The 21,804-nt window shown below is 32.4% G+C and overlaps 1 protein-coding gene across 1 annotated transcript; it reads left to right on the top strand.

The window, feature by feature from the left end:
- The first annotated feature begins 1,368 nt into the window (after positions 1-1,368).
- Positions 1,369-16,025, top strand: LOC139522380 (uncharacterized). Its single transcript, XM_071315906.1, has 4 exons — positions 1,369-1,728; positions 5,164-5,489; positions 13,524-13,738; positions 14,168-16,025. The coding sequence occupies exons 2-4, from the start codon at positions 5,225-5,227 to the stop codon at positions 14,396-14,398; spliced, it is 711 nt and encodes a 236-aa protein (XP_071172007.1). The 5' UTR covers positions 1,369-1,728; positions 5,164-5,224; the 3' UTR covers positions 14,399-16,025.
- The last annotated feature ends 5,779 nt before the right edge of the window (positions 16,026-21,804 follow it).

Below are 21,804 nucleotides of genomic sequence, written 5' to 3'. Positions count from 1 at the left end.
TAATATAAAGTTTTCCTTTTTAAATTGAAATATCTAAATCTAGAAATGGACAACTACTGTTGTAACTAAGTTGGATTAAGTTTAAGAAAGCTCTTTTGGGTAAATTTTGGTAGTTTATTTATAGAGCTCTGGATTATTTAACGAACAAGTATCAGCAGGATAACGGCAGGTATTGTTGAATGTATCAACCAAATGTAACAATGACGTGTCTTTACTGATTTTGGTCATAAACTGAGAATCATAGCAATACAGGAATAAATCTGATATCAAAGGGCCGCATTTAGTGCCCATAGGAATACCTACTACATGTCGATACACTTTATCGCCGAAACGTACACATATGTTGTCCAGGCTTTCAAAATGTAAAGCTTCAGTCATATCTTCACATTTCCAGTAAGTGTATCTAGCATATATTTCTTTTTAAATACCGAAAAAGGCTTAAAACCAGTTGCAGCAAATAAATTTGCAATGATTTTTTTCAAAAGACCATTCAATTAAATATGAAAACTTATTATTGATAAGATTGTGTGGAAGTGTAGTGCAGAGAGTAGACAAATCATAACTGTGAACAAAATTGAAAGGACAATCAAAAGTATGTATTTTATCACTGCTTTTTTTTTTTAAGTATTCGTGATATGGTGATATTTGTTTGTGTGTCTGTCGTCGTCAATTCATTTTTCTTCTGTCTTACTTTTGTATTTTCAACTGTTCATGAAATACTCGTTTACAAAATATTAACACGATGTTTTTTTTTTCTTATTCCACTTCTTTGTCGGAAGCTTTTGTTGTTGATTTTACCTTCAACTTGGGATGTTGTCATAAAAGACCACTAGCCCACTATATCACACTTGTGTGTTCACTTCTAATCCTAAACACCTAATCATAACTAATTGATACTTTGTCAGCATCTAACCATATAATGTCATAGTACACTAGTGTACCTCTCTTATACAAATAATTATGTTTGTTTGGGTACTCCTTACTGAAGCATGGACTTTATTCAATTGATTTATTGTAGATGCTAAAAGGATACCCAAATTGTATCCGCATCTCCCCCTTCACCAAAACATCTAATTATATACTTAATACTTTTATAATAGTCTTATTGACCATATACAATGTAATAATTATTGTTTTGGGATCTTCATTTGTTTTTTTTTTGTGTGTGTTTTTTTAGATCACATATTGTAAACTTATATCTGGCCGTAGTGCAACATTTGGTCACTTTGAATTTCATAACTTTATATGTATAAAAGATATCGTCCATTACTGTATTATTCGATTTGGTTTTTTAACATAGTTTTCACAATACAATGCAAATTTATGGAACATTTTTCTGAGATACTTGAGAGAATTTTTTTTACAGGAAAAAGTCGACAAATGGAAGCCAAATTCTGAGGGGCATCATAAAGACCATCATTTAAATTCGAATGCTGACGAAGAGGCAAATAAAAACAACCAATTTACTATCCATGTTTATGATGATCCAACCAAAGATCCTATGTATGTTCAAAAGCAAGATTTATTGAACGAATGAAAAAAATTATTAGGAACCACCTTACCAGGAAAAAGGCCTCTGAATATTGCAGTTTTAGGACCACCTGGCTGTGGGAAATCTGCATTCCTTAATACTGTGTTAGCTAGTTTAAGCAACGATCGGTGGATAGAACATGCAAAACATGGGAGTTTTAGTTCTAATGGTAAACAAGTTACTAGACGACTTAAAAGGTGACTAATTGGAAATTACTTAGTCTAGTATTTATTACTGATATAAGAATGAGAAATGTGGTATGCTAGTGCCAAAAGGACAATTATTAACGTGCACCAGCAGTGGCGGACCAGAACTTTTCCTAAGGGGGGGGGCCCGCTGACTGACTTAAGGGGGGGGGCTCCAGTCATGCTTCAATGATTCCCTATATAATCAACCAAATTTTTCCCACGAAAAGGGGGGGGGGGGGCTCCCCAGGGCTGAGCCCCCCCCCCTGGATCCGCCTATGACCAGGGGCCTGTTTATCGAAGCTCTCTTAAGATTAGGACGTGTCCTAAGACCAATTTAGGACACATCTTAATCCTAAGTGGGTTTATCAAACATGTCTCAACTTAGGAAAATCCCAGGAATTGTCCTAACTTTAGGATACCAATTTAGGTGTCTTAAGATGGTCTTAGGATGGTCCTAACGTTAGGATATTCGAATTTCGTCTTTTGTACATTTTCACACGTATTAATTTTTAGCAGTAGTAAAATAGTTGAAATATGTCAGTATTTATGCACGAGATTTGCCTTTCAGCTGTAAAGAATGAAACCGTGACACTTCGAATTCAACTCACTCAAAAAAATGTAATGATTTTTACCGATTATATATCTAGTTTACAATTATAGTATATTACATTCTTATATAATGCGTAGTTATTATTTTTGTCTTCTGTTTTGTTTTATACAGTTTAAATATACAATTATTATACAATAATTATTTTTTTCCTTTAATCTAAAACTTATAATTAGGTTTGATTAACCATATTTAAAAAAAAAACTATTGATAAAATATGATATCATATTTATTTTTTCCCATATTTAATTTGTATTTTCTTTTCCGTCAATACTTAGGATATTGGTTAGGACGTCCTAGCTAAGATATTCCTAAGATAGCTTCGATGTGCATGCTGAGACGTGTCGTAAGTCGGTCCTAACTTTATCCTAAATTCTGTCCTAAGAAATTTTTAGGACGGAACTTAGGATAGTTTCGATAAACAGGCCCCAGAGCGATAAAGGACTGGGATCAAGGATTAACGATTATAGGTCACCGCACATAATTCAATTATATATGCAGAAACCAATACCGTATAGGAAACTTCGGCATGAATCAATTCATAAAGAAATCAATGCTCATAACAAATAATAATAAATTAAACGAAATATGCCAGACACAATTCACAGATCTCGAGGCATGGTATTTAAGTTTTTGACAGACACGTAAATCAGGTTTGATTATAAATACAGCACGTCAACATAAGACGCAAACTGACAAAACTTATTGGAAAGGACTCAAATTCGTATTTTATGTTGTGTTTTGGTACTATTGTTAGTCTGTATGGTTGGGTTTTTTTATATAATTTTTAGGCATCATGATGACGTTTTTTTCTTCTTTTTCTTTTTATGGTAGATAAAAGAACATGTGGTATGAGTGCCAGTGAGTCAACAAAGAGTTTGAATGTCCGTCTGCTTTGTGTTGCCCTTCTTACGACCACAATCATGATTGAAATATAGTAATATTTCTATGATTTGCAAATAAAGTCATAATGTGTGTGTTACCTGTTAACCTAAACTTAAGGTAGCACTACAGTCTAACAATGATTTTTTGAAGATATTTGTTTTGTCACATAATTTTGAAGTAAATATCATTCTGCACAGTTTGTTAAAATCCCAAAGTCATTATCATATCACAACAGGGAGTAAATTGATAATGAACTTATGTAAATAAAAGCACATGGTAATTAATCTAAATATATGATCTTAGAGGAGGAGCTATTATGTCAATCATCTGTTGATACCAGTGTCCAGCTGTTAATCCTTGACCACAAGATAAATATTTATTGCAACAAAAGTAATTTATATAATATGGAAGTAAATGAAGAAAAGGAGAGAAAGATATGAAAAGGAAAAAAAACTAACAGGAAAAAATCTTCCAAAAAGAAAAAAAAAAAAAAAAAAAAAAAAACTATGGATATGAGTGTAACAACATTTCTTACTGCCTGTATAAAATGGTCTCTTTGTTCTTCTAAATTAAAATGATGAGCATGTCTTCTGTTAGGAGTTTTGGGCATTTTAATAAATTTTAAGTTTTAATATGTGAAATTTTTAATTCCATAAAACTAAAAAATCATGTGAGAAAGTCTATTTTCAGGAAGGGGATGGTCTTGATCTTAATAACATGTCTTTATTTGCACAATTATAATGTTCTAGCTAATATCATAGTTTATTTCTTTTTAAAATACAAATGAAAATTATTCTTTATAGCCAGAATAATGATGGTAAATAATGATTATTATGCAGCTGGTCAATCCTGTTATTCCCTTATCTTAGACTGCCTGGTTAGAGGCGGAGCTTTGTCTATATTTCATTACTACATTACAGATGTTGGTCAAATCTGTGACGTCAAACTCCCGCCAAATGCTAAGTTAGTGTTAGACATTGCACTAATAATGCAAAATTTACAGTATAAAAGCATCAAAGACACACACTGTGTGGTTCTATTGATGTAATAATGGTGTCAGAACACTCCTGTGGTGTTTCCTGTGGAATTTTTGTATTTATGTTGCAATTGTAGGGGTTCTAAGGGGGAAATTCAAATTTTAGGTGATTTCTCAGAACAATTTTTCATGAGAATTGTTAGCAAAAAATGGAAGTAGAAACTTTATGGGTACCTCCTTTGGCTAGACCTTGATATATGTGATTAAAGGGAGTATTTTCTACAATACCGTGTCCCAGTTTTTGGATAATTTGTTTCTAAATGAATTTATAGGTCTTGTAAGATGAAAGGTGAAATGAGGTTTGGCACCCAGCAGTTAAATCAATATATCTTACTGGAGGCATACATCAAAAATCTGAGACACGGTTTTGTTTATTGTGAATGGTTGATTAAAGGGATGAAAACAAAATTTTACTACCATTTGACCTCAATGTGCAATTTTCATCCAAGTTGGATGACCACTTTTTTGTCAATTAATGAGCTATATTTTGAGATTTATTATACCAAAAATTAATTTAGCTATAGATTAAGAAAGAGTAATATTTCAGCTTTAAAATGAGTAAAAGATTTTAAACATCCATTGAGTAGTTTTTGAGAAATTAATCTTTAAAGACTGTTGGTTGGAGTCAGAAAATTCTAACTGTAGTGCTACCTTAATAGAGAACTTTTTTGACACTTGGACTCTTCTATCATAACCTTCCTTGAAAAGTTGTGCATTTCCAAATCTCCCTTTAATGTTACTGCACAGTCCTGCCATACGCTTGCCTTTTCAGTCGGTCTTACATGACCGAGTACGAGACTGTTCTTTACTGTCGTAAAATAATATACTTCATGGTCAAATGTCGGTAATATTAAAAAAGTATATGGTTTAAGATGTTCCCCACAGGAAAGTAAACAAAATTATTTCAATATTTTAGCTTCAAAAAGGAAGTCTATTACAGAGAAAAGGATAACTTGTTGTTCCCTACGTTCATAGATATGACCGGATTTGAAGACGACGGTTCCCAACTTAACAGAGAACTTCTAAACATAGTTTTGAAAGGAAAATTGGCCGAGAATGAGCATCTCTCAGATGTCGTCCAATTCGGAAAGAAATATGGAGAAAATGTCTTAAGAATAAAATACAACAGCAGACCTGTTAACAAACGGGTAGACCGTATTATAGCTGTTTGTTCGTGTAACCCTAAGTCTGTTTTACCAGACCATTTGTTTGGGATGATAGCTGACATCGCCAGTGATAAAGGTAAGTTTAAGTAATACTTTTTTCCAAAAGCAAGTACAATTACAAATTCACCATGTCTCATTAACATTCATATATAATTATAATCATCTTGAAGCATAAACTACATTAAAAATGAATTATCAATTATCTTATACATGATACTACAATTTTTTTATTATAATAAGTATAGCCCAGGAACGATCTTTATTTGTCTGTCACTAGTCAGGAGCCTGTAGTTCGGTGGTTGTCGTTGGTTCAGGTCTGTCATATTTGTTTTTCGTAAATTGTATTGTTTTAAATTCAGCCGTTGCAATGTTTCATAATTTTCATGTCGGGCCCTTTAGAGTCGACTATATAGAGGGTGGTAAAGGGTTATTTTCGTGCAACGTTTTCGGACTTTTCATTTTACGTGTTTTCGTGATTTGGTGTTTTATTTCTCGTTTTATCGTGTTTGGTTCGATGTGCGTGCTTCGTATTTCCCCTTAATTATTTTCCGTGTTTCGTGTCGGTGCTCTTAATTTCTCGTTCTTGCATCGTTCCGCATTTGATTAAAAACTGAATTGGAAGTAACTCAAACTCAGTGAGTTATAGTACCTTTTGAAACTTGTGTAATATAATAGAAATTGATGTATATTTTTACCATTCTACTTTCTATTGTATATGTATGCTATACATGTAATAAAGTCCATCATAATAATATTTTTTTCAAATCAGATGCAAGTAACATACGCAAAAAGGTGACCACAAGGTCTTGATGTCCACTAACAATGTCTACATGATCTCCAAGAACGGCTGTGTAATAACTTCTGGTACTTTTTTTCTTAATATTTACGATTTTATTTCTCGTGCTTCGTTTTTCCCGATTTTTATTTTTCGTGCTACGATTTTGCGATTTACATTTCACGTGTTTCCGTGTTCCGTACCCCCCTTTACTACATTCTATATACGGTCTTGGTTTTCTTATTGTTGAAGGCCATACGGTTGCCTATGATTGTTTGCATCTATTTGAACTAAGTCTTGGTGAATAGCTGTCTTATTGGCAATCAGATTGCAAGATGCTTGATTCATAAGAAATGATAGTATTTACCGTTCTAAAAATGGAAATCAAGAACAATTTCTTAATATATTAATATTTTTACAAGACTAGATTATTTTTGGTTGTTTTTAAATGTTTTTGAATTGGCATTTTAAGGAGAGGTAACTCTAAAACAGTGCATTCTGAAGGAATCTATATGGAATTTTCATATTTTGTATTTTAGCCGGAAATAACGTACGGTGACCCTATCTTTTTTATTATATTTTTGAACATATATCAATAGATACTACGTTTTTGCAATGTATGAACAAATTCTATCATTTTTATTTAAGACTCCCATACCAACTTAAATAGACAATTTTCGAGTTATGTCCATCATCGGAAAAATCTTTTACCAGATAGAGGGGATCGCCTGTATCCCTGCACTATTAACGTTCCTCAAGCGTCTTAGTGATCGTCATTGTGCAAAACTAGAAATAATGTTTGTTCCGCAGGTACTTCATCACAATTACCTAATGGCAGGAGTGCTGATTGTCAATTATAAGAATATAATTTGGCGATTAATTCGTGCAATATAGCATGATGTCTTTCAAACCACATGCTCAACATTGGCAGCAGGTAGACCAAAGGTCCGCTAATGTAGGCCCTGAGGTATCAGGTGCCCTCAGGTATCCTGGGGAATTGGTCATCAATTAAAAAGTACGAAAATATAGTTCCCTATTTGGATCAATCTTAACATGCTTAATATCAAATTTTAATGTGACTTAAAACCAAAGAGCAAAATAGATACAATGCTTGGGTATATAATTATGCTGTAATAAAATAATTTCTTCATGGACGTTGTATTGTTTATGTAATGTATTTGTAATGGTGAACTGAGTTAATTTAAGTTAAATGGGTTATGCTCGCTATTTTTTGGTTATCTCTGTAATGAATGAATGATAGATAAAATGCTAGCCTAAGGTTAAATAATAATGCTGTAATTAACTTATTTCTTCATTTCCAATTTAGGACTTCATGTACGGTGTATTGGTTAAGTTATGTATTTGTTAAGGTGAACTAAGTTTATTGGAGATGAATTGGTTGTATTTTGTGGGTTTTATGGGTGACCTCAGGTAGCCTCCGTAATTAAAGTATAGTAAATACTATGCTATGGTATTTAATTATGCTACAATAAACTAGTTTCTTCATTTCGAATGTAGGACTTCGTGGACATGATGGACATTGCATAGTTTATATCATATATTTGTTAAGATAACATGAGTTAAATGGGTTAAATGTATTGTTTTTGGGGGGTTACCTCAGGTATCATTGTAATGAACTAATAATAGATACAATGCTAGGGTATATAATTATTCTGTAATACATTAATTTCTTTATTTTAGAATGTCGGACCTTATGGACGTTGTATTGTTTGTGTTATGTATTGTTTAGATGGACTGAGTTAATTTGAGTTAATAAGGTTTTATTTTTTTACCTCAGGTACCCCCTGTAACGAGTGAATAATAGATACAAGGCTAGGGTATATAATCATTCTACAATCAATTATTTCTTTATTTTAAAATGTTGGACTTCATGGACGTTGTATTGTTTGTGTAATGTATTTGTTTTTATGTAGACTGAGTTAAATTCGTTTTTTTGGGGGGGGGGGGAAGACCTCAGTTACCACCTGTAATGAATGAATGAATAATAGATACAATGCTAGGTTATTTGATTATGATGTAATAAACTAATTTCTTCATTTTAAATTTAGGACGTCATGGACGTTGTATTTTTTATGTATTGTGCTTGATAATTTGACATGAGTAAACGTGTGTTAAATGGTTTATGTTTGTTATTTTTTTGGGGATGACCTCAGGTACCCGTTTAATGAAAAGATAAAAGATACAATCCAATAGTATATAACTATGCTGTAATACACTAATTCCTTCAGTTTTTAAAATATAAGACATCATAGACGTTGTATTGTTTATGTAATGTACTTGTTAAGGTGACCTTTGTTTACGTTAGTTAAATGGTTTATATTTGTGTTTTTGGGAAGACCTCAGGTATCCCTTTAATGAAAGAATAAAAGATACAACCAAAGGGTATATAATTATATTGTAATAAACTAATTTCTTCATTTCAGATTGAGGACTTCATGGACATGATGGACATTGCATAATATATTTCATGTATTTATAATATGAAATGAGTTAATTTGAGTTAAATGAGTTATATTTGTTGTGTTTTTTTTTACCTTAGGTTCCTATATAATGAAGGAATAAAATATGTAATAATGTATTCTGTAATACACGGTTATTTTCGGGCTACTTCAGGTACCCATGTAATAAATGAATAGTACATACAATGCTAGGTATATGATTATGCTGTACGAACTAATTTCTACATTCTAAATTAAGGACTTCGTAGAAATGAGACATATTTATGTCATATATCTGTTAAGGTGACATGAATTAACTTGAGTTAAGTGGGTTTTTTTTGTGGAGTAACATCCAATACCCCTGGAAAGAATGAAATTAGCTTATTGAAGCATGCTTATTTACAATAGCATAGTATGTACTATTCTTTAATGACAGAGGTTACATGAGGTCATCCAAAAAAAAATCACATGCACAGGTATTACTGGCCAATTCATCAAAATCCGGCGAAGATCTCGAAAAGTTGGCTGATCCTGCTCAACGTAAGTCACCTGTCGTCATGATATTCGTGAAATTACAAACCCAGTGATTTTGTCGAATATGGTAGGTTATCCTCGAGGAAAAGCGGAAGGAATTATGGTTTCGACAATTGGAACACATATTATCCGTTGTTTCCATGTAATTGAGTGTGAGATGATTAAAAGTGTTTCATTTGTTGACAATAAAGTACTAGTACTATTCATTTGATTTGTGTCAAGCCTGCGACATTAATATCGCGGAAGTGAGACAAAGCAAATAGTTATGCATTCGTCAATAATAATCGCGTTGGCGTCTTCGTCTTTTAGATTGTAATGTTTCTCATTTTTTTTCACATTTATCATTTCGGGATCTTTCATAGCTTACTATGCAGTAGCTTTTTTTCTCATTGTTAAATACCATATATAGTGACATATAGCTGTTTACTTCTCAGTGATTTGGTATGTTTTGGAGATATGTGTTATTGGCTATCATATTGCAACGTAAATGGGTTTTCGTGTGTAAACGTATTTTTCTTTCATAATCTGTCTCATTACATTACCCCGCTAGCTCAGCCGTTTACGCTACTGGTAGAGAGGGTTCGGCCTGTGCTTTCGCTCCAGGACTTCTGACAGCATACTGACAATACAACGAAACAATAAATTCAATAAGTGACAGGTATATGAAACCTAAAATATGACAGTGATGACGATTTGCCAAGCAATGTATTTGCTCATATAACAAATGACCAAAATTCATAAAACAGTTTCATATTTAATAGACAAAGACAATATAAATACATAAATATCGCGGTATCTCCATGTGAAAATATCAATTCAGAATTTCAATACATTGTCGAACTTCACCTTTTTTTTGGAACAAACGATGCGGTGAAAAATACCCATTACAAGTTTACCAATTCCAAGAAGCGTTTGGCCTTAGTGCTATCTAATGGAATAAAATAATATGATACTAGAATTTTGAGGTGTCCGTTTTATTAAAATATTGAGAGCTGTACACTAGTCGTCTTTAACTAAAATATTATCCAATCAATCAAGTTGTGACGTCAACCTTCCGAGACAAAATAATTATCCAACTGGTTCCCACCGACTTTGTTAGACTAGATCATGAACCTCATTATTCTATGACTAGGGAACAAAAATCGATCCAGTATAAAAAAACATCGCATTTCTCTATACCTGTTTAATTTTCAATCCAACCAGAGCAATGTCTGAAAACGTTTTTCAATATCATTGACCAGTTCAAGATCCAAAACCAAAACATGCGATAATACAAAATTCTAGGTCAGAGTAAGGCACGAACAATTCCGTAGATTGACGACCGTTACTCCAAAATACCCCTCGGATTAGCCATCTGTTTAAATATCGCTATCAAAATGAACTCCATCTCTTTATAAACCCGAAATCATAAAATCTCTAGCTAGTGTACAATTCCCTTAATTTATTCTAGAACGGAGACGTAATTTAATATTTTAGAACTGTTTGACTACAAGACCGAAAAGAAATATATCAAATGAGAAGAAATAAATATTTAAGTCAAACATCAAAATACAAAATAAAATGAAATTTTAAAGTACAACTTACCGGTACGAAAGTTTTCCCCAATCTAAAGAAATACTGCCCTGACGAGGTTTAAATATCCAAGTCTGGACATTGAGTTCAAGCATGAGATAAACGATCCCCGCGAAAAAGTGACCGGACAACTATAGTTATATATAGTATCTAAAAATAGAAAAAGGGGAATTTACGATGACCCACAAACGTTACAATATCACATCTTCTTAGTTTTCCTGACAGTGGGCAGGCACATACATATAGAATGTGGCGGAGTTAAACATGTTAGCAGGATCCTAATCCTCCCCTAATCTGGGACAGTGGTGTAAAATTACAACATAGAAGTGAACTATAAAAATCAATTGAAAAAGTCTTAACTCATCAGATGGATACAAATAAAAATGATACACAGAGTACACATGGCCGGGAACTTTTATATCCCAACAACAAACAGACACGAAGTACAATTCTGAGCGTTTTGTTTTGCAGTTAATAAAACTGTTTTGTCCTGATAAAGTAAATCTTCATTTATGTTATAAACCGTGTATCGTTGTATATGAGTTAATCTTTTAGATCAAGATAAAGCATCTACAAAAAAAATATTTGTTAAATCTTGTATGTTACAGAAAAAAATGAACTTTTTAGAGTCAATATCAATCTCAGGCGAGATAGAAGGTTCCGTGGAATCCTTCACAAATTTAGTATAGTACTGATTCCATTTGAGAAATATGAAAATAAACGGCCTGACTAAATAGTGGGGGTATATCCCCCTTAAGTACGAAATATTGTAAATTTTTGAGTACTTTTTTCTCATATTTTCATTCAAAATAACTCACACAACCGAAGCACATTAAACACATAAAATATGGAAATCGATTTAAAAATAGACCTATGTTTTTCCAAAGAAGTCACGTGGTTTTACCTCATCTTCAAATAAACAAGTCGACTTAATCAGTTTACAAGTTGAATTTATGATGTCGACTTCTTATTACTATGTTATTACATTTATATTAGCAAGTCGACATTGTAATGCAATTATTTCTTCATCATTCCAACAAGTTGACTCCATATGATTATTAGATTCCACCTTATAACACACAACATTACTTATAGTTCCGACTTATTATGAGTTTATTAATTGTACATCCTAGGATTGAATCTATTATTTCGTTACAGGGGTACCTGGGGTCATTTCAACAAAACCAACATATATAACTCGATCATTTAACTCAAATTAAACTCAGTTCACCTTAAAAATTACATAACATGAATATTAAAACGTCCATAAATTCCAACATTTAGAATAATGAAATTAGTTTACCTCAGCATAATTCTATATCCTAGCACGGTATCTATTATTTTTTTCATGACAAGGATACATGAGGTCATCCCGAAAAAAACCCAACCAATTTCACTCAAGTTAACCCAGGCCACCTTAACAAATAAATGACATGAAATATGGAATATCCATTATGCCCATGAATTCTTACATTTAGAATGAAGATATTTATTTATTGCAGCATAATTATATACCTTCGCATACGACCAATTCATCTTAACAAAACTCAGTTCACCTTAACAAATACATAACATAAACAATACAACGTCCATTTAAAATGAAGTTAGATTATTACAGCATAATTATATACCCAAGCATTGAATGTATTATTCTTTTATTACAGGGGTACACGTACCTGTGGTCACCTTTGCCTAAAACAACTCTACAAATATAACTTATTCAACTCAAGTTAACTCAGGTCTCCTTAAAAACATGAAAAACTATGCAATGTCCATCATGTTGACGGAGTCCTTTGTTTAGAATGAGAGCATAATTATGTTTTCTATTATAGTAACTTCCATTCTGTAATTATAGGAGTACCGCCCAATTTTTTTTAACTCAAGTAAACTCAGGTCACCTTAACAAATACATTATATGAACAACGTAATGTCTATGAAGTCCTACATTTAGAATACAGAAATTCGTTTATTCCACCATAGCATAATATGTCTATTCTTTAATTACAGAGGTTACCTGGGTTATGTTTGTTAAAGAAATTAGTTTATTACAGCATAATTATATAAGCTAGCAATGTATATATCATTCTTTTATTACAGGGGTACCTGAGGTCACCCAAAAAACAACGAACATAACCAATTTAACTCAAATTAACTAAGTTCACAACAACAAATACATTACATAAACAATTTAACGTCCATGAAGTTTTACATTTATAATAGAATGAAAAAATTAATTTATTACAGGATTATTATCCAAGCATTGTGTCTGTTTTTCTCCTTTGTATTAAGTCACATTTAAATTATGTATTAAGATTGATCCAAATGGGGAACTATATTTTCGTGCGAATTAATCGATGACAAATACCCCGAATACCTGAGGGCACCTGATACCTCAGGGCCTACATCAGCGGACCTTTCTCCCACCTGCACATTGGAACGGAAGTGATGTTGCCTAAAATGGAAGAATGATGTTCACTTAAACCAAATTTTTTATAATCATCCTTTGTCAATATTCAAATCATGTGCACAAATATGGAATTTACAAATATAAGGTTTATAGATATTAATATAATTGTTTGTCAAATAAAAGTAAAATTGTAAAGATATCGTTAAACGAACTCATACTTATTTGTTTAATCGAATGAGGTAATTTCGAACAGCGACGCAATATGGAAAGGAAACGCTACATAACGCTATTATAGTAGTAATTGTACTGTTAAGGTTACAAATATATGTTTATTATAATTTTATATTTTACATTAACTTTTAGACATAACCGTGTATGGTGTAATGACACATTCAGAGGCATTCTCATCAAACCCGGATGTAACAGAAAAAGAAACAAAATTTAGACGTTTACTGGGTATCCCAGTTACAAGGTTTGTTCGGATTAATAACTATTGTTCTGAAGTGGATCCTACAAACAAATACCTTAGAACTGTAATCCCATCGTTGGATGTTCCTGTCCTCCAACTTATGACACAGGTATATTAACCCAAAATGTTATCTATCGTCATTAAACACTTGATAGAAATTAATTATTTCCTTGGATTGTTTAATACATGTAAATAGTGCGCATGTTTTATTCTTATGTACAAATAAGAAGATGTAGTATGCTTTCCAACGAGATAACTCTCAACACGAGAAAAATGATGTTTAAAATAAAAAAATAAATGTCACCAATTCATGAGCAAAACGTATACCGTATAGAAAGCTTAGCATGGCAACACCCCATTAATGATAAATATTCAAACGAAAAACTTATTTATAGTCTATGTACTGCTAGTCACTACATTCGAAATAATTAGAAAATTAGAAAAGGGACCATGTCTTGTTTATTTTTATTTATATTTACCCTAGCGTTTTGTATGTTTAGAATAAAAGCAACTTACGACAATTATTTGACTTTTTCAGGTTTTACCACGGGAGCAAAATGATGATATAGAACCCGAGCCCGATCGTCTAAATATCGTAAGAGGCCATGCGAACAGATATTGGAAGCCTGGATCGGCACTAGTAGCTACTGTAATAATATCAATGTTACTTTTTGGAACATTAGACATTGTTTTTCTTGTATTAGTGTGTGTTATATTGTCACTTTTCTACTTTTGGAAAGGTCAAGATCTTTTTTACTTTTCTGAATGAATTTGTTTCTCTTGACACACCAGAAATGGAATCAAATTTCAGTTTCTGCTTAAACCACTGTTGAAGTGGTCGAATGCCATTGACAATATATAATTCTATAACAACTTTCTTATTCATTTAATATTTTCCATCATTTTTTAAATGTTTGTGTTAAAGATAAATTAAAAAAAAAATTGGTATCTTAATTCTTACCCCTCCAAACTTTAATTTGTAAAAAATCCTTGCGGCAAACTTGCCCATATCAGGTAAAAATATAAGGCACTTTTTACGAATTAAAGTAGGTATGGTTAAGGGTCGCCATACCCCAACGTTGGACCTCAGTTATAGAAATTCTACAAATTGACCAACTACGGTCTTTTGGTCCAGGCAACCTTATGTCATGACATATCATTGTCACCTTGCCGAAAGTATTTCTTTACGATTTAAGTTGAGCTTGGTAAAGGTTGTCATATCCTAATTAAGACATAAGTTATAGAAATTCTATAACTTTAAGTTTCTGGGACTTTGGGTCCAGGCAACCTTAGATAATTGCCTATCATTTACATGTAACGTGGACAAAAACTTCGATGTAGGGACTTGTTTTTACGAAAGAAAGATAAAGGAAGGGGTAAGGGTCACCATATACTAGTTTAGTATCAATTAATAAGATATTTTTTTTTAAATTATCATGAAGAAGACACACCCATTTCTAATCCAATAAACACTGAAAAGAAAAAGAATTAGTAAAAAGGATATCTGAAAAAAAAGAGATGCCCGGCTTTAACAGTGTTACATTTTTACCACATGGTAGATTGTGGTTTGTCATTACGTCGTCTAATCTTTTAATTACCAAACATGACTTATTCCCGATTGTGACTGTTTTGCTGAGTGTGAATTCGCATTACTATAAGACGTGTTACGGTACTTGTCTATCCCAAACTCATGTATTTAGTTTAAATGTTTAATGTTATATTTGTAATTCTCATCGGATTTTGTCAAATGTGTTGACGTCTTTTCTATTATATTTATGTGTTAAGGAAACAAAAATTAATCACCGCCGTCATTTATTAGATTTAATTTTGGTCAACATAATCTGTACGATAATTTACGTTTGAAGTTGGATTCATAACAAACTGCACATATATATATTATAGTTAATTGCTATTAATAAGTATTGCAATATGCATTGTGTTAAATGCAATATCAGTATTTAGTTCTATTTTAATCTTTAATCAATCCTAATTCTATCTTACTTTTGAGATAAAGTTTTTCATATGTGACGTAATTTTTCTGCTGTTTCAGAAATTTCATATATTCAAATTTTTAATGCCTTTTCACCATCGTATGTGACGTAATTTTTAATGCCTTTTCACCGTCGTATGTGACGTCATTTTCATAATTTACTGCGTTGAGGCATGGACTGAGTCGGGTGTGTCTATTCTGTGTTGGTCATTCATTATGTATTCGTGTTTGTTTTATGTAATGAGTTAATACTACAGTTTCATTATGTATATCTGTTATATTCATTTGATAAAATTTAAAATTTACTGTTTGCAATAGCATTAATTGTTCTAAATAATTAGGATGTTCCTATCCCAAGCATACAAACTTAGCCGTATTTGACACAACCTTTTTGAACTTTTGATCTTCAGTGCTGTACAACTTTGTACTTTTTTTCGCTTTCGATCTTTTATATCTGGGCGTCACTGGTGAGTCTTGTGTGGACGAGGCATGATGCTTTTTGTTATTCATTAATCATGTGTTTCTTTGTCTAATACGTTTTCCTATTTATTTGTATTGTAGTCCTGTAATATTATGTTGTCATTTCTATGTTATATTTAACATTGCCATTAAAGTGCGAGGTTTGGCATGCCACAAAACCAGGTTCAACCCACCATTTTTTCCTTTAGAAATGTCCGGTACCAAGTCAGGAATATGGCCATTGTTATATTATAGTTCGTTTCTGTGTGTGTTACAATTTAACGTTGCGTCGTTTGTTTTCTCTTATTTTTGAGTGTAAATTGACATTGCGATAAGACGTGTCACGGAACTTGTCTATCCCAAATTCATGTATTTGGTTTTGATGTTATATTTGTTATTCTCGTGGGATTTTGTCTGATGCTTGGTCCGTTTCTGTGTGTGTTAGTTACATTGTAGTGTTGTGTCGTTGTTCTCCTCTTATATTTATGTGTTTCCCTCAGTTTTAGTTTGTTACATATAAAAAATCTACTAGTAATCTATTTAGTCTTTTTGAAAATAAATTGCAAATCGACTTCCTACTGGAAATGATTGTCATCGGATTTCAGATGACGTTTCATGTCATAACAAGTCTTCGGTTTTAAGGCATGATAAAATTAGCATGTTTTCTTATTGTTCGCTTGCTTGAGACTGGTGTAAGAAAAACTCAATAAAAACCGCGCAAGCACAAGCATATAGGAATATGAATTTTAAATAAAAGTAAAAAAAAAACCAACCAACCAGCGAAGTTAGTACATATTGCACATTTATACTACAGTCAGTTGTTTTGACAGATATAAGAATGATTGTTTATATTTAAATCCAATGTAATTATGATTCATTAAAAAAAGAAGAAAAAAATGATGATGATGATGATGTAATTATGATTCATTAGAATAAAGAAGAAAAAAATGATGATGATGATGATGATGATGATGATGGATGATGATGATGATGGACGATGATGATGGATGATGATGATGATGGATGATGATGATGGATGATGATGATGATGGATGATGATGTTGATGGATGATGATGATGATGGATGATGTTGATGGATGATGATGTTGATGGATGATGATGTTGATGATGATGATGATGATGATGATGATGATGATGATGATGATGATGATGATGATGATGATGATGATGATGATGATGATGATGATGATGGTGATGGTGGTGGTGGTGGTGGTGGTGGTGGTGGTGATTGTGATGGTGATGGTGATGGTGATGGTGATGATGGTGATGATGGTGATGATGGTGAGGATGAGGATGAGGATGAGGATGAGGATGATGATGATTAATGTGCATACTTTTCTAAATATAAACATAGTTTATCAATGTGAGAATTACCATTCATAAGATGCTTTTCTGTTTTTTTAGACTGAAATTCGGGTCCTAATATCATGCGAGGAAAGTTTGTTAAGTATTTCTAAAGGATACATGTTGCTCAGTCGAAAAAGAACCAACTTTCTATATTACTGCAATTCTTTTTTTGGTAGTACAGTGATAATGGACGTCATACTAAACTCCGAATTATACACAAGAAACTAAAATTAAAAATAATACAAAACTAAAAAAGGCAAGAGGCTCCTGACTTGGGACAGGCGCAAAATTGCGGTGGGGTTAAACATGTTTATGAGATCTCAACCCTCCCACTATACCTCTAGCCAATGTAGAAAAATAAAACTAAAACAGTAAAACAGATGACTGTTTAAAAATACAGATTTCATTGGTTTATTTTGATATTTACAAAATTAAGTAGAAAGGCTAGAATACACCATGGAAAATATAAGCTTCCAATGGCATGACAGGTGTGATAACATTCATAATAAGTTTGTTGTCAAATTGTGAATAGAGATTATTCATAATGTTCCTATGGAAGACAAATTTTGAAAAATGCTTTCAAAGTAAAACAAACGCAATGTTAAATGTATGATGTGAATGAAGCCAACGAGATACGTAGTCGTCACTGTGTCTTTTACTTATATTCAGTTATATAATAGTATCGCAATGTGTGTTCCAACATGTGTTTTTGTTATTATTTGAGGAAATGAGTCTTTAACTACATTTTCGATTACCGAAACAATTTTTTTTTACCCGGACAATACTTTAAGATTCATGATCCGAGGAAAACCCGTCCACACTCTCTTCTATTGAATTGATACTGGTTATACACATAGATGTATTCTATACTAGTAATTGATAATATTTAACATCATTAAAACACATTTTTTTGTAACAACAATAAATCTATCTCTAAGAAAATTTATTGATTTGTAATAACGTTAACGATATGAATGGTAATGCCCAAGATGCGCATTTAATTAATGTCAAATTAGTGGTGTTCGAGGTGTAATACCACCAAATTATGGTTCGTCACATCCGGTTGCATACGAAAGTAGGTCTAAACAAATATTCCATTGAATTTGACAGTTGAAGAAAATCAACCCTGCATTTCAATGCACTTAAATTTTTCTTAGTCATAAACATGTATGTTGGGTGTCTGAAAGCATCTTATTGTACTTTCATTTTTAAAAATTATTACTAAACTAGTTCATACGTTGTAAAAATGGACTATTCGGAATGGATTGAGACACAGAAAGCACGTTTGAGGGAAAATTGCCTTGACATGGGGGTTTACGGGTGTTTGCTAAGTCAAATGGGTGGACAGACAAAGCTGTATTCAGTGTATAGTGTTAGGGTTCTTTGGGACAGAAAAAAAGAACATTGTATGGTCACAGATTTGCATACATGTTGCAGACTGAGAAATTGGACCTATCAGAGGAATTTGATGTGTCTCATCTGTGTCATCAGAAGAGATGCATCAACCCTGAGCACTTGTCTTTCGAGCCGTCTCAAATCAACCAAGACCGCCAAGTTTGTAGTGGTACACACCCAACAAGGTGTCGAAAACACAAACCCTACCAAGACTGTTTGATTTAGAATGGTAAAACAATAATGGTTTTAAAGAGAAGTCTTATTTTTTCTTCATATGATATAATTTATGAAATACACGTTTGAATCCACATACATATATTACATTGAGACCTTTCTTATAGCTTGCCATGCTAATCCCCATTTTACGTGAGCCTCTGTGTCAAATTTTAAATCACCCTTACAGTTTTGTTTATACAACATGTGATTTTTTTCATTTCAGTGTTAACCATGATCTGACGAGCATTCTGTTGAAAAATCTTATATGCGAATTGGTCTGCAGATGACACTTTAGCATTGAGGTATGTATCAACTAATGTCATGTTTTCTTTTTGTTTTGGCCGCAAAAGTTTACAATTTGTCATTGTGCCGTCTGTATTTTGCACCGACAAAACATCATTTAAACAATTGCCTTGGATTTATACACATCAGAATCAATCCAGTCTCACATACTTAAATTTTATAATTCTTACCAAATTTGTTTTTTACCAGCATTCAAAGGGACATAACCTTTTTTTTTAACCATTTTTAGGTATTTTTTATTACTCTTTCTCCTCATTTTCTAATGTAAAATACAATAAAGTGGACTTTTTTTTGTGTTTATCTATTAGAAATATACTGCAATAAATAAATGAAGTGACTTTAATATCAGAAACAATAAATGATTGACTGAAAGAGAACCTTTGTTTGTCACACTCGGGGAACAGACCAAAAACTCAAGTTACACATAAGGGCTTATAGAAACTTCGGTGGAGACTGTTGACATTTATAGAGACAGTTCTTTCAGCTAAAACACTTTAATTATTGATTTAACATTGCATTTCTTTCATCTTTTTGGGAAAATAATTACATTTGTTTTATTTTTTAGGCAAAAGATATCAAGTTTTGATGAAAAAGAAGGAAGAAGGAAAAATGGACCAAAACAGACCTTCAAATGAACTCTAAAAGGTGCAATAAAATTGTATATCATCTTAAAGTTGTCTTTTGTATCCTATTTAATTGTTTGAATGCTTAGATCATGAGTATATGATCAGATATTAGTCAACACTGCATTTTATAATGATACACTGAAATTAGGATTTTTCGAAGAAATTAGACTGAAATCGCCGTAGGATATGGCCTTACATTATAGTGATTTTCTCTGAAACTATAGATCTGACTGAGACAAAACTTGGCAGTTATGCTTGAAATAACTTGCAATTGGAGGGAAAAAAATTACATTAAGTTTATTTGACATTTAGGTGTTCTTTAGGTGTAATACCACCAAATCATGGTACGTCACATCCGGTTGCATACGAAAGTAGTTCTAAAAACATGTTCCCTTGAATTTGACAGTTGTAGAAAATCAACCCTGCATTTCAATGCATATAATTTTTTCTGAGTCATAAACATGTATGTTGGGTGTCTGAAAGCATCATTCTTTTTTTATTTGATGGTCTTATAAAATATTTTGGAAAGTTAAGGTTACATAGTTACCAAAGCAGGTAACCAGTAAATAACAGTGTAAAAATTGGGTTGTTTACTTCCGGTGTTGGTTACTTTCTTATATGCAATGAAATGTAGTGTGAAATTTTCACTGTAGCACTGGAAAGGACCTTATTGTACTTTCATTTTTAAAAATTATTACTAAACTAGTTCATACGTTGTAAAAATGGACTATTCGGAATGGATTGAGACACAGAAAGCACGTTTGAGGGAAAATTGCCTTGACATGGGGGTTTACGAGTGTTTGCTAAGTCAAATGGGTGGACAGACAAAGCTGTATTCAGTGTATAGTGTTAGGGTTCTTTGGGACAGAAAAAAAGAACATTGTATGGTCACAGATTTGCATACATGTTGCAGACTGAGAAATTGGACCTATCAGAGGAATTTGATGTGTCTCATCTGTGTCATTAGAAGAGATGCATCAACCCTGAGCACTTGTCTTTCGAGCCGTCTCATATCAACCAAGACCGCCAAGTTTGTAGTGGTACACACCCAACAAGGTGTCGAAAACACAAACCCTACCAAGACTGTTTGATTTAGAACGGTAAAACAATAATGGTTTTAAAGAGAAGTCTTATTTTTTCTTCATATGATATACTATATGAAATACACGTTTGAATCCACATACATATATTACATTGAGACCTTTCTTATAGCTTGCCATGCTAATCCCCATTTTACGTGAGCCTCTGTGTCAAATTTTAAATCACCCTTACAGTTTTGTTTATACAACATGTGATTTTTTTCATTTCAGTGTTAACCATGATCTGACGAGCATTCTGTTGAAAAATCTTATATGCGAATTGGTCTGCAGATGACACTTTAGCATTGAGGTATGTATCAACTAATGTCATGTTTTCTTTTTGTTTTGGCCGCAAAAGTTTACAATTTGTCATTGTGCCGTTTGTATTTTGCACCGACAAAACATCATTTAAACAATTGCCTTGGATTTATACACACCAGAATCAATCCACTCTCACATACTTAAATTTTATAATTCTTACCAAATTTGTTTTTTACCAGCATTCAAAGGGACATAACCCTTTTTTCTAACCATTTTTAGGTATTTTTTATTACTCTTTCTCCTCATTTTCTAATGTAAAATACAATAAAGTGGACTTTTTTTGTGTTTATCTATTAGAAATATACTGCAATAAATAAATGAAGTGACTTTAATATCAGAAACAATAAATGATTGACTGAAAGAGAACCTTTGTTTGTCACACTCGGGGAACAGACCAAAAACTCAAGTTACACATAAG

Source organism: Mytilus edulis, chromosome 5, assembly GCF_963676685.1.
Source record: "Mytilus edulis chromosome 5, xbMytEdul2.2, whole genome shotgun sequence".
NCBI lineage: Eukaryota > Metazoa > Mollusca > Bivalvia > Mytilida > Mytilidae > Mytilus > Mytilus edulis.
This window is presented reverse-complemented; position numbering and strand designations above follow the sequence as displayed.

Coding starts and splice junctions, on each gene's coding strand:
- LOC139522380 (XM_071315906.1), top strand. CDS start 5,225: ATGACCGGATTTGAAGACGACGGTTCCCAACTTAACAGAGAACTTCTA. Junction 5,490..13,523: donor TGACATCGCCAGTGATAAAG/GTAAGTTTAAGT, acceptor ATTAACTTTTAG/ACATAACCGTGTATGGTGTA. Junction 13,739..14,167: donor TCCTCCAACTTATGACACAG/GTATATTAACCC, acceptor TGACTTTTTCAG/GTTTTACCACGGGAGCAAAA.